A 14,280-nucleotide genomic window follows, 5' to 3' on the forward strand; every position below is an offset into this window, starting at 1 on the left:
GATTTGATTTGAAACTGTCTCATTGCTATATGTTTATCAATAAAACTTTGAAAAGAAAAAAAATAAAATCAATGGATGATATACTTGAGATGATAATAATTAAATTTGAAAAAAATGAAAAAAAAATAAAAAAATAAAAATAAAAATCAGAATTTGAGAAAAACCTAAACTTGGTAATTTTGCGAATGAACCCAAATGTCTGTATCTTAAATCAAAACTAAAGTACATATATTTCATTTTTTAATTTAAGAAAAAGGGGCTGAGGGCACAGCTCAATAGTAGAGTAGTTGCCTAGCATGCACAAGACCCTGAGTTCAATACCCAGCTCCCTTAAACACAATATAAGACTATAACATTGTTGAATGCTAAAAATCAATGTTTTAGAAAACAACCCTATAATTCATCCATGCCCATAATAAAACTATTTCATATAATTTGATATAATTTTTTATCTTTTACCATTTTTTATCTTTTATCATAAAATTTTTTATCTTTGACCAACCTTTGTATTTAATATACTTAGCATATTTGACATTATAGTGTATGCACAATTTTATGTTTTTTCTCCTTACATGCCAAATTGTTTTTAATCAGTGTATTTCACTAATGCCTTCCATGTTGTTGACCATTTAAGCTGATGGAATGTTTTTGCTATGTACTACAAATCCAATCAGGTAGGTTCATGTTTATAACATCCACGATATTTAAATACTTTGCCTCAAAAGCTTCCCCAGAGTGGGATTTCTGTCTCAACTTCAAAACACTCTCAATCTCCTGACAGACCCAGATCTTTAAAAATAAGATTGTGCAGGACGCTATTTGCTTCGTTGCTGTCTTTCCAGTTTCCATAAGAACTCAAAGCCTTCGTGTAAGGATGCTGCTGGTCCGCAGCCAGGGCCCCCGGCCAGGATAGGACCTACCTTCTGCGCGCGCGCCACCCCTCTGCCTGCTGTTGTGCAGCGGCAGCACCTCCAGGGCGGCGATGCCTGAGCGCTCCAGGACGGTCACCTCCACTGCCAGCCTCCCCACCAACTGCTGCGGCCGCACGCTGACCGTGTGCTCGTACTTGCCGAGGCGCCTCTGCAGAAGCTCCTCGTAACTCAGCACGAAGGCGGCCTTGTCCTTGCTGGGAATCACTAGAGAGGCTCTGAATGTGTCGGCGCCCTCATCACTGGCAGGGAGGCAAAAGGGGCAACAGGTAGGGCTGGAGTAAGGAAAGCCGGGTTGGGGAGGCGGGGGGGGGGGAGCGGGGAGGGGTGCGGGAACCTGCCGTATATCACTTGCAGGAAGACCTGTGAGCAAGGTGGGGTGCATCCTTAGAACTGGAAATAAGTTAGTTTTGGAAGAAGCACAGACCAGGACTAGAGGAGGAGTACTGAAGGATGCTTAGCAGGAGAGAATTCAAAGCCTAAGACCCCTTCCAGCCTAGCCCCAAGACAGACTTCTGGAAACAGGCGATAGCAGGAGGACTGTTGGGAGAGAGTTTGGAGTCCAGTCGTGCACTGCATTCAGCCCTCTGTAGGGATGGTCAATGCATTCTGACATTGTATATGTTAAGTAATATGTGGTTATGTGTTTGCACGTAGGTAAAAATTTAGCAGATGTGTTTAAAGAGGAAGTAACACAAAAATGCCAATTATCCCCAACGCTTTCACTACTTGGAGTTCTCTGGGGCCAGATGGCAGACTGACCACCAGAGATGATGGGTGGTAGGAGCAACCTTAGGACTAAGGCAGCTCAGAAAGTTTCAGAGACTCAGACTGCACAGAGAAAGAACACTTTAGCTCAGAACATGCTGGAAGAAACTGCTGGAAGAATCTCCGAGAAATTGCAGACTGGGAGAGTAGGAGGACTCCATGGATAGGAGTGAGACAGGGTACTGAGAGAGATCCTTCCAAGCCGGCGCCCCAGTGCATGCCTGAGCTGACAGGTTTCCTGTACCCCTCTTTCCAGGAACCAAAAGAGAGGTACCGATATTAAGATGGAAAAGTTACACTGTGCATCAGACAGAATGAATGAAACAGAAGTGACTGATAAACACATTATGGCAAAACTCAGCTGAGCAGTGGCATGATTCTGAACGATTTCAATGCAGACAATCTGGCACAAAGCTGTCATTCAACAAAGTGAGGTTTTAATGATTTGCTGCAGCAAAAGAGACCACATACTAGAGGCACTGGACGGCACCTTGCCAAACAAAGGAAGAGACAGGGTTCTTACAGGGCTGGGGGAAGGGCGGAGTGTAGGCGAAGCAAAAGTTCAGGAGGTTGTGCTTGGACAGGATCAAGCAAAGCAGAGCTGTATGTGAGGCCATGAATGCAGGCCTGTACCTTGAGGAAAGGAGGCCTCTCTGTCCTTGGCAACTGTAGCACTAAGACAAATGTGGAATGCTGTGTCTGAAAATCTCTTATCTGACTCCAAGAACTTCGTTGCTTTTCTGTATCAAAGCAAACCCACATCTCCAATCTTCCAGGAGAGGGTGACATGTTGCATTCTCATTGACAAGATCCAACAGCAGATTTTTGATGGTTTATGATTTTAGAGAGCTAGCTTGAAGCACTGCCCTCTATTAAAGAACAAAATCAGGTGTATAAGTTCACACCACTCTGTTTAGGCCACTTTTGTGCAAAGAGAATGGAGACCTTCGTGTCGGGCTGGGACTTGGTGGTGTACCAGATGACTCTGCACTTAATGTGATTTATATAGTCATTAAAAAGAAAATACTATTTATTGATTTTTAAATGTTCAAATTCAGGGTAGAGACAAAGATTGCAAGGATCCTTAGAGACTAGAATTTAAATGTTAATCACTCTGACAATGTAAACACAAATAATTACATTATAGAGACACAGGAAATAGAGTCAAAGTGAAAGGTAGACTACTATCACTTAAGAAAATAGAGCTAATCAAAATAATCTAAACACTTTACTAATGGAAGAAGAAATAAAATAATATAAAAATTTAGAATGCAGAGACGGAATTATTATAAATTTACTAAATCTTCTTCCATCACAAAAAAGAGTCAACAGATAATATCTTAATCTTATCAAGAAACCAAGAAAAAGCAGTATTATACTAAATAGAGTTAGATAATTACAAAGAAAACTCTAGAAATATTAGAATTAAGTGTTGCTAGGAAAAGCCAAGCAACAGGATTAGTAAAATTTTCTCTTTGTTGTATTTATCTACTATATTGTTAATCAGATATATTTATTATTTCAATCAAAAATAAAAATAAAACTATTGGGAGGGAATGAAAAAGGAGTAGGCAGCGGGGTAGAAAGTATAACACTCTGCTTCACTAGACTTTAATTCCTTAAACAACGCTTACCCATTGTCTTCTGTGGTTCTGTTCCTTCTCTCCTTTACCCTATCTCCATTCTTCTTTCCTCTTTCTGTAATCTCACCCTGATACACCTTGTCTCCAATAAGCCTGAAACCCAAGAGACAGCTGTGTCAGCAGCAAGCAGTTCCAAGGCAAATTCAAACATGGAGCTCAAAACTATGGTAACCCAAGAAAATATTTTTATTTGCCTCTTGGATATGCAGAAAGAATGCATTCCAGATTAGGGCGCCAGCCTTGAATCACTGATTTCACCCTAGGGCAGTTTTCAACAGGTCCAGATGGCAAGACCCAGGCAGGAGCGTCTATGATTTTCCAGCAGAAAAATCACAAAATCTGCTCAAACTTCCATGGGTTCTTCAACTTGAATCTTGCCCACACCAAAACCTAAACCCAAACACCTGCCCTGTTTTGTATATCTAGATCTCTTGGACGCCAAAAAGAAGAAATATATTCAACCTAGTATATCAAGGGTTTCATGCTATTTGTTTAGGTACCCCCTCACCCATGATCCAAGTCACCTCCTTGGTTTCCCCAACTATGAAAACTCCTCTAGATCAAATCTGTCAACTTTATACTGTAACATTTACTACTATTTAAAATCATCTCTTTTGTTAATTTATTAATTCATTAGCCAGGCAATGAAACTGGAGTCTCTGGAACAAAGCAACTTTTTAAAATAGAAGTATACCAATCCTCTTGAAGAGGACCTGGCCTAGACTGGACCAGGATGGGGGAAGAGAAAAAGGAAAGTTAGGAGGGAAGACTGGGGCAACAGAACAAAAGAGAATGGAGGGCCATGGAGATAGCGCAACAGTCTAAGTATCTTCCTGTCAAGCACAGGGACCAGGGTTCGATCTCTGGTACCACATGCTATTCTGGCCCCACCCCAGGTGCCAAGCTAGCCACTGAAACCAGATGTGGTGGCTCATGCCTATAATCCCAGCACTGGAGAGGCTGAAAATAGGAGGATCACTTGGAGTCCGAGCCATGAAGAAAGACCCTGTACCAAATACGTAAAAATTAAACAAAAAAAGAGAATGGAAACCAAAAAATGAAGAAAAGGGAAGGAAGGAAGGAAGGAAGGAAGGAAGGAAGGAAGGAAGGAAGGAAGGAAGGAAGGAAGGAAGGCAAGCAGTAACCTTCTCATCTACATATAAGGATCCATATTCCTAATGGTGTATAAATTCCTACAGTCAGAGGCTGTGGCCCCTCACCTCATCGTAGGCCTACTCTGACCACCCACACAGGAATCTCTCTCTGACCAGTGTGTCACCTACATGGTGAAGTTAGTTATAAAAGCTGCAGCTGGAATCTGCATCTGGAACTCCACATCCTGGTCCTCGGAAGCTCTGTTCAGCATTTTGCAGGAAACAGTGGTAAAGGCATATCGAGAAATGATGGTGGACTTTATGAAGAATTCTGTCATCAAGGGCTTTGTTTTCTGTGGAAATCAAAGGATATAGAATTCTCGGTGATGCATGGCAGTGTGAGGCAAACATTTTGGGAGAAATATAGGTCTTTTTCAATAAAGAAAACTATCTTCAATTTTAGAGTCACTAGCATGTGGTTTAGGCCTCTGTTCTTTGTCTTGTTCTTATGTCTCCACTTTAAATTCTCTTTACTCATAAAAACAATGATATCTGAACAACCAGTTCATGGCATTGTAGCAACTCTCTTAAACTAACTTTTAGGAGAAAACAGCAAAGATCCCAATTTAACAGAAAAGACATTGCTGCAATTGTTCCATAAAGTTTAGATGCATGTACAGTGTGTAAAGGATGTAATGCTCTTCTACCATCCAATTTCAGAACACAACTGCAGGATCACTGCACTGACCACAAATGCAGGATGTGCCTAAAGAGATTCTCCCACTTTCAAATTCATTTTGAGATCCACTTAGAAAAACTATTTTTAAGGATTTTCTATCTGGACTACAACTGTGTTATTGTAAAACAATAACAATACTGAACTTAAGAAACTACTTGGAAAATTAGAATCCAGAAAAACGAGACCCTAAATCTGTGCTTAAATTTATCCTACAAGCTTCTGATAAGGGCCGTAGCTGATGAGGCACATTTAAGAGCCCATTAAAATCATTCATTGCTTTTCTGGTCTCCAAAACAGTACCACTTCTGGTGACAGCAGATGACAAAAGCCCAAAGGGAGGGATCTCCGGGAGGAGAGGCACTGGGAGCAACAGTCTTCTGACTCTGGGAACTGGTTAAGCAAACAGCAGACACTTGATGGACTGACAGGTTGTGTCCCTTCTTAGGCTGAAGCCTCAGTCTCCAGTGGTGTGGTGTTTGGGGTGCAGCCCTCATGAGGGGACAGTGGCTAGATGAGGTCATGAGGGTGGGCCCTCCTGATGGGATCAGCACTGCTTCCTATCTACCCCAGCACGTGCACGCACTAAGAAAAGCCACACCAGTACAGAGCCAGAAGGCAGCCAGGAGGAAAGCCTGCACTAGAAACCAGCCCTGTTTAGATCTTGGTCTTGGACTTTACCGACACCAGGACTGTGAGAAAAATAAGTCTATTGTCTGTACTACTCAGTCTAAGGTATCTTTCTATGGAGAACCAAGCCAACTATGGCAAGGCAGGATCCCACTCTAGTCTTGGGACAGATCTCAGAAGCATGTGTCAGGGTGAATGAGGACACCCACTGGCCCAAGCCAGCAGGTGATGCAGGCAGTACCTGAGCCCAGCGCCCTGTGCTCCCAATCCATATTGCCAACATGGTGTGAGGCTGACAGCACACCTATGTGGACAGGCCCTGCGTATCTTCTCATGGCTGAGGCCGGCTTGGTCTTTGTCACAGAGCAGATGCTTCACACATCTGAAAGAAGTGAGCTGACTCACACTGTGCTTTCTTCTTTGGGGCAACACCTGAGCAATTTAACCATTATGTGCTTTATTTATTTATAGCCTTGGGCTCATTTTCAGAATATACTGTTATAATGTGTTCATGCCAAGACCATTGATCCTGTGGCATAAAGGATGACCAATGGGTCACTAAGGAAGATTGTTCTGTTTAATCCAGTAGTCATTCAAAGTCTTCAAGTCAAGTCATGCTCAGCACAACAAACCACAAGAATCTCAAAAGATATCTTATGTGATACATCTGAGAAGCAGATATGAACATAAGGCACGTCTGAGCCTATGCTCCACACCCACAAGAGGATGAGCTCCATGACCAGAGCCAAGCACGTGAATAAGAACAGAGAGACAGGAATGATCAGTGAAGGGTGTTCGGTGTTCATCTCTGGGGCTATTGCTGGCAGAACTGTCAGTCTTAGTGATCCAAAAAAGTTAAAGAAAAGTGAGACCACCTTAGGGAAAATGTCAGGGTTTCTGTGTTTTTCTCTTAGAAAGTAGAAACAGAAAAACATTCAGAGTCCAGTGAAGTATTGATTGAGTTAAAAAATAGATTAAAAAACCCAGCACATTTGAAAGAATTTTACCTAAGTAAAAGAAACTCTCCAGAGAAGGAGCTACACCAAAATAGTGGTTCTCAGATTGAGACCCCCAAGCCCAGAGCATCAGGGTCACCCAGCATTGTCAGAAAGGCAGATTCCCAGACCCCACCTCAACCCACTGAGTCAGAAACTTGGAAGATTGTACTGGCAATGTGTGTTTTAACAAGCCATCAAAGTGACTGTGATGTGTACCAAGTCTAAGAGCCATAAGCATAGCAGAATTCCACAATTTAACCATTTCATCTGTAAATTGAGAGTCTGAATAAGTCATTACAATTATATCTAATTTGAGGTTCACAGATCTAAGGCAAAACCAAAAGTAAAGAATAAAACCTTAGAACTCAGGAAATTTTTCTTGAATTCAGAAATAATTGTATTGTATAATATTCTTTCATGAAAAATTCCAGTCTCTTTAGGACCAAATCTGTCTCTCTCTCCAGGGTGAGATTAGAAAGAGATTCTATATGTACTTTAACCAAATGCTTCTGAAAAATGAGCTTACTAAAAATATTCAACACACTTCAGTCAGAAAAATGAGGATTAGGCTGAGAATGGAAAAGGTAATGGTCTCAACAGCTTAAGGAGCTGGTGTTTTGTTTTGTTTTAATTAAAACTTGTAGCTCATTCTCTTTCAGAAAGAGGGCTCCAAGATGAATTAAAGCATGTGTTGAAATTGTGTTGACTTTGATCTGTGTTATTTCTAGAAACAGGTTTTCTTCGTAAATTACACATAATTAAATATATTCTATCTCCAAATCTGAGCTGGTGCACAAAAAGCGGGCCACAATTAGCTCTTGTGTAGCTATGAATCTAAAATACTATTGCAGATAGTTCTAATCCATATAGATATATTAGAAAGGAACTAGTAATCAATGCTTTAAAAAAATCCTGTAAATTAAGAAAATTATATCAGAAAATAGCCATCTCCCATTTCCTATTAGGCAATTCTTTTTAAGCAAAGAAGGGACAGCAAAGTACTCTGGTAGTCCAGAGGAATATCTGAACATAAACAAGCTCTACTGGATTTAAAGTTTTGATTCTCATAAAATAAAATTATATTAGTATTATAGATATCCAAAATGGGCTTCAAATTATTTTAAAACAATTAAGAAAAGAGAGGAAGGGGAAATAAAGAATTGAGGTATGTTATGCGTACCCACTGCCAGCAATGAACGCAATCATGTACTGAAAACCTGTATAAATAACAATTTAAAATTTTTTAAAACAAAAAAGAAAATTCTAGCTTTATTATTCTCTATTTTATTTACATATTAAACTAATGCTCCCAAAATTCTCAAGTTATATACACATGGTAAAAACTTTTGATTATAGTGAAATAAAGTGAAAGTAAGACCTCCCAGCCTAGAGTCACAGTTTCATGCCTCAGGGACAATACTTAACAGTTTTTGGTATATCCTTCCACAAATAGATACTGTGCTCTTTTGCCTTAGGAACAAAGAACAAAGAATATGTATATAAAGGCTATATAGAAAAAATATATATTATCATTTTAAAATAGAGTTCCAAACTCTTTCCTTCTATCATGGAGAGCTGCAGATTAATTCACTACCCATTGCATCTGGGCCTTAGTGTTTGCAGTACCTGAAAAATGCACTAGAAGAGATGTTCTGAGACTTCAAGGTCAGATCATGAGACACCTGGAAGCTTCCATTCAGTTCTTCTGGAATACTCTTTGTCCAGGTCTTGAATTACCACGTGAGATATCCAGCTTTCCTGGCACTGCTGGCTACAGAGGCCCATGCAGAGGCTGGCCCAGTTCCAGGCACCCTGCTGAGTACAGCCTGGGGGGTAGTTGTGCTGAGCCCTTGGATCAGCCAGTCTGACAGCTGAATACCATCAGCAAACGCCATGGGTGTCGCAGGCCAGAAGAGCCACTGGGCTGGGCTCTGCCCACATTTCTGCCCCACAAAATCGCATTATGAAATGGCTGTTGCATTAAGCACTGAGTTTTGCAGAAGACATTATGCAGTAACAGAAGGAGAACTGCCTGCCCATCTCTGTCAGTACTTGAGTTTGAGCCCTAGTTGAGTGTGACCTGTCCTCAGGTGGAATTTGGTCACTTATTAGTTATTTCAGGCACTATGCTGGTTCTAAACCATACATGTTTGTTTTTGTTTTTGTTTTTGTGGTACCAGGGATCAAACTCAGGACCTTGTACTTGCCAGGCAAGCAATTATTCCACTGAGCTATCTCCCTGGCCCCCCATGTTTTGTTTTTATGATTTATAAACTAGGCTTCTTTAGATGAAAATTGCCCTGGAATCCTTTGGAAGAGATGACAGAATAAATTATAAAGGCAATATATAAGGAAAAAGAAACTTTTTGGTCGGATCCTCTTTTTTTTAAAAAAAACCAGTGCAGGCTGAATTCACTTACTGTGTGACTCAACAGGTTGCTTCAGGTAAAAGGTAGAACACCCAGATTACTGATCAAAAGTCCCTGATTCTTTAGTCTGTCCTTCTCAGCAAAGGGCTGCACAGGCACCCTGGCTGGCCAAGACCTTCACAGGATGGTCACCAGATAACCAGGAAGATGCAGAACTCCAAAACTTTACTAACATTACTTTGTCTTTGTTCTTCATTCCAAGTTTATTTATGACCCTCTTCTTTTCCATGAGGTTGTAAATGTGGAAGAAAGAAGATCAAGCTGAATCAGTTCTGGGCTGCTGTCATATTCTGACACTTTCCAAAAGTCTTCTGCCAACTTGTCACCTAACTGTTTCACATAAAAGGGGGCTGCTCTGGGGGTGAGCACACACTTATTAAGTTTATATCTCTGCTCAACAGAAGTTTGTAATTTTAGCCATACAGCATGCCAAATAGAATTCAGCTCCTCTGTACACAGTTCTTGCCCAGTGATATTTTTAAAATAATTGAAAACCTTCCCTTGGTACACTGAGACGATTTGATGTCATGTTGACTTATCCTTACAAGATAAATAATTTTGTTGAACTTAAAATGTGAAAAGTAGAAGACACAGAAAACATTGTCCATTACGGCATCTTCTTATGCCTGCAATTAAGATCATGAATGCAGTAGATTTTCCACAATATTACATGAAGACTATGGACCACAGCTTGTGGGCCCAACAGACAAGTTCAGAAGTTTCAAAATACTAGTTTTACTGCTTTCATTTTACTTCTTCTCCCCAGTTACTTTTCCAGGAGTTGCTGCTGCTACTTATGCACCACAGCCTTGGGCAATTGGTACAGAACCTTGAAGAATAGATGATAGATAGATAGATAGATAGATAGATAGATAGATAGATAGATAGAAAATGAAATGTAATAAACTAGTAGTTATTAGGTACTGCTGAAGACTAAACTCTATGACAGTTTGGCAACATACATGGTTCCTTATCTCAAGGCATTTACAATTACTTGGAAAGGAAGGACAAATGTTAAAAAATACAAAAAGCAACATAGGAACATACAGGAAGTGAGATATATCTGTATCTCCAAATAGATAGGTAAGTAGGGAGAGAGAGATAAGATAAAAATTTTGACGAAAAGACTTCCAGAGTTCAGAAAAAAGGTAAGAGGCAGGAGGGCATAGCTTCAGAGTGGGGCATCTGCCTTCCGTAACTGAGGCCTTGGGTTCCATTTATTATTCTCCAAATAAACAGAACAAAATTCTAGGAGAAAGGTAAGTCACGGAGGTCTTTAAAATGCAAGAAAAAGTTCTAAAATAGTTTAGAATTTGTATGGAAGAGAACAGAAAGAACATTCTAGAAGCACAAAAGACAGAGAAACAGAAATGATCCTGGGCCCAGCCCGGGCAGTAAACTGGCCGACTGACTTAGAAACAAGGGACTATGGCAAGAAGAGCACCAGACACACAGGTGCGAACAGCCAAGAAATGACAGTGAAAGGCAAAGGCAGAGTTTCAAATGGTCCAAGTTCATGGAAATGTGTCGTGAACCAATAGACATAATAAAACAATTGCCTCAACTTTTCCCACTACACAGTTCTCAAAAATCCAACATGTTTTTCATATTTCCACTGAAATGGCAATTTTGTTTGAGGATGCCAAGTAAAAAATAGGGGGCAAAAGCTCATCTTCCTGTGACAGAATGTAATCTCTTCATTATTTTTTCCTGCAAAACCAAAACAGATGGAAAAGTAGTTTGAGGCAGGGAGTGTCTTAATTAGCTGCCTGAGGGACCAACAGTTTTTGTATGACTCATGTGAGTTACTTACAATCAAGCCACCCTCTGGTGTCCTGAATTACCCACGCTGCCATCTGGAAATGTGACTGGGGAATGTTTGGGACAGCAGTTGCCAGGCCCCAGGGCCTCCTCCCACAAGGTTAACCTTGTGGTGTTTATTCTGGCCTAACCATTCTTTAGACACTGTAATAGGGAGGTTCTCTACCTCCGCAGAAATCATTTGCTTCCACTGTCCCTCACACAGAGCGAGACACTGAAGTGTGGCAGTCCCAAGATGCGTATGAAGCATTCATTTCTCTCTTTCTTGGAAAGAAATACAGCACACACTGTTATTACCCAAAACAGGAGACGAAGACATTCGCCAGCTGTTACCACACACGCTGCTCCTTAAGTGAAGTGTAGCTCATTTGGAGGACTGCAGGTGGGGTGAGGTGGCTTGTGCAGCAGACAGAAAAGATGCCAACAGTGAATGGAGACTGCAGACAGGCAGGAGTCAGGCAGCGCAGGGTCGCGTATGTGCTTGGGTTTTACCCTACAGGTGATGCGGCTATTGAGGACATTCATAGCGCAGTGTGATGGGCCAGGGATACTGCTGGAGAGAACCTTCCAGCACATCTGGGTAGGCAAAGTTTAGGTAAAAAATTTATAACAGAGAAGCCAGGCATGGTTGCTCATCTCTATAATCCAAGCACTCTGGGAGCCCAGCCTGGGCAGTTGAGGTTCTTAGCAAGACCTTGTCTCAAAATTTAACATTTTTAAAGGGCTGGGAGTGTGGCTCAGTGTGCAGGCCCTGGGCTCAGTCCCCAGTACTGAAAAAAAAAATACAATAAATATAAATATAAGGATTTTTGAAAATTCTAAGAGGTTTCTAAGAAAATCTAAAAGATTATATAAATAAGCCAAGCTACAGAGTGAAGAAAATCAGTGTGTCCAAGGGCAAAAACTTAGAGACTATATATATATTAAAAAGATAGATGTGTTTATTACTTATGAACTTCAAACTTTTATATGGTAAATATTCCATGATCAAAGTTAGCAGAAAAATGAGAGATTTGTAGAGGAGTCTTCTACCTCAGAAGACAGAAGGAACTTATAATATGCCAAGATCTCTGATGAATTGACAATGAGGGGATAAAAACAGGGTAGAAAGATAAGCAAACGACCTGATAACAACAATTTGGAAAAGAACTGCTCTGAATGCCTAACAAATCTATTTCAAAATGTCCAAATCTGTACATACTCAGGGAAATGCAAGCAAAATGAACAAGGTGTCCTTTTATGTCTAAAAGACTGGAAAATCAAAAAGAGTAGCTTTATTGCTTGCTAGTGGAAATGTGCATATTCATCCCTGCTGAGAGAAATGGAACTAATATAGTGTTAAAAGTAATAGTATTCAAAACTGAATCTGACCAAATCTATCAAATTAAAAATGTATATTATTTTGAATCAGCAATCCTCCCACTGAAAATATAAGCCATAGCAATAAGCAAATTGTAAGTAACAATATACACATAAGAGAGGTTTTGGGGGTTTTGTTTTTGTGGGGGGTTTTTTTGCACTGTTTATGGGGCAAAAAAAAAAAAAAAACCTTGGAAATAAACTGAGATTTCATCAGTAGTAGAATGCTTTGTAAATTATGGTGTGCCAACAGAATATTAGCTAGCATTTAAATAATGGATACAGCTATGCCAGATAAAGTACTTATTATAAGTGAAAACAATAAGAAATAGAGGAATACATGTAACTAGCAGGGCAGTCTGGTATACTAGTTAAGAGAATGGACCCAGAAACTTCTAAGTCTTTGGAAGGCAATCCTGGCTCTGCCAGGAAGGATCTGGAAGTTTCTGGATCCATGCTCTTAGCTAGTACACCAACTGTGTCATCTCTTGCCATCTGTGTCATCTTGGAAAACCTACTTAGTCTCCCTGAACCTCAGTTCTGTCAAATATTGCAAAGAACTGTTATAGGAATAATTAAGTTATAACACATAGACCATTTAGAACAAACCTATAATTTCAGCACTCAGGGAGGCTGAGGCAGAAGGGACACAAGTTCAAGTCCAGCCTGGCCAATGTAGTGAGATCTGCTCTCAAAAAATAATGAAAGAGAAAGAGGGAGGGAGGAAGAGAAAGAGGGAGGGAGGGAAAGGAGAGGAGAGGAGAGGAGAGGAGAGAGAGAGAGAGAGAGAGAGAGAGAGAGAGAGAGAGGATGAAGAAGAAGAGGAAGAGAGGAGAGGAGAAGAGAAGAGAGGAGAGGAGAGGAGATCTTGGAATGTAATTCATGCCGAAGGCCCTAGGTTCAATCCCTAGTACTACCATAAAAGAAGATGATTAGAACAATGTCTGGCATATAATAAGCACTCAGCACACATTAGCTATCACTGTATGTCCCTGCTGTTTTAAAGCAATGATCAGAAATGCTGTATATGCATGTATATAAGCTCCCCCCCCACTGGTGTGTCAAGCTGCTCATAGGTAGCCAACCTACTTCATGTGTAGGTGCCACCTGGCCCTCTGTATCACCAGAGGAGCTGGAGTTGAGGAATCAAGCAAATGCTATCTGCTGGCTGCTGCCATTACTGTGGGTGATAAAACACACACTTGCCCTTGTTTTCTACCAATTCTCAAGACATAGTAACAACTTATTAGCTAGAAAGCCTGGAAACTTCCAAAGGACTCACAATTCTTTTTTAAAATTATTTTATTTTATTTTTTCACGTATTTGGTACAGGCTCTCACTCCTAGTGAACCTCTTGTTTTCAGCGTCCCCAGCACTGGGATTACAGGCGTGTGCCACCATGGGCTTAGCACACCAAGGGGTTGAGCCGGCATGGCATATGGTGCCAGGGATCAAGACCTGGTCCCTGACTCTCCTAAGCAGGCACTTAATCTGCTGAGCTATCTTGCCGGCTCTGACCTCACAATTCTTGGCATGCTTATGTACCGAGATTTACTTTGATTATGTGAGCACAGAGGAAAATATAGAAGAATTAATACTAGGCTAACAAAGTTGGGTTATGGTGAAGCAGGGGCAGGAAGGAGGGTGGGGAAGATGAGCAGAAAGGAGGGGAAGAAGAAGGTGAAGAGAGGGCTGGTGAGATGGCTCAGTGGTCTAAAGCACCTACTTGGAACAAGCTTAGCAAAGCACAGGGACCGCGGTTCGATCCCCCAGCACCACATGCCAGCCAGCCCCGCCCCCTGATGGGCTGAGCTGGCCACACACAAATAAATAAATGTTAAATAAATAAAAATTTTAAAAAAAAGAAGGTGAA

At 40.9% G+C, this 14,280-nt stretch overlaps 1 protein-coding gene across 2 annotated transcripts in view; it reads right to left on the reverse strand.

Moving 5' to 3' along the window:
• The window catches only part of Itih5 (inter-alpha-trypsin inhibitor heavy chain family member 5), a 103,672-nt gene that overhangs the window by 77,565 nt on the left and 11,827 nt on the right, over positions 1-14,280 (reverse strand). For both annotated transcript variants that reach the window (XM_023719756.1, XM_004635318.2), the window contains exons 3-5: positions 4,624-4,787; positions 3,332-3,433; positions 921-1,171 (exon numbers count right to left, since the gene is read on the reverse strand). In XM_023719756.1, the coding sequence (XP_023575524.1) occupies positions 921-1,171; positions 3,332-3,433; positions 4,624-4,787 (517 nt within the window). The remainder of the gene's footprint in view (positions 1-920; positions 1,172-3,331; positions 3,434-4,623; positions 4,788-14,280) is intronic.

Source organism: Octodon degus, unplaced genomic scaffold, assembly GCF_000260255.1.
Source record: "Octodon degus isolate 3935 unplaced genomic scaffold, OctDeg1.0 scaffold00071, whole genome shotgun sequence".
NCBI classification, from domain to species: Eukaryota; Metazoa; Chordata; class Mammalia; order Rodentia; family Octodontidae; genus Octodon; species Octodon degus.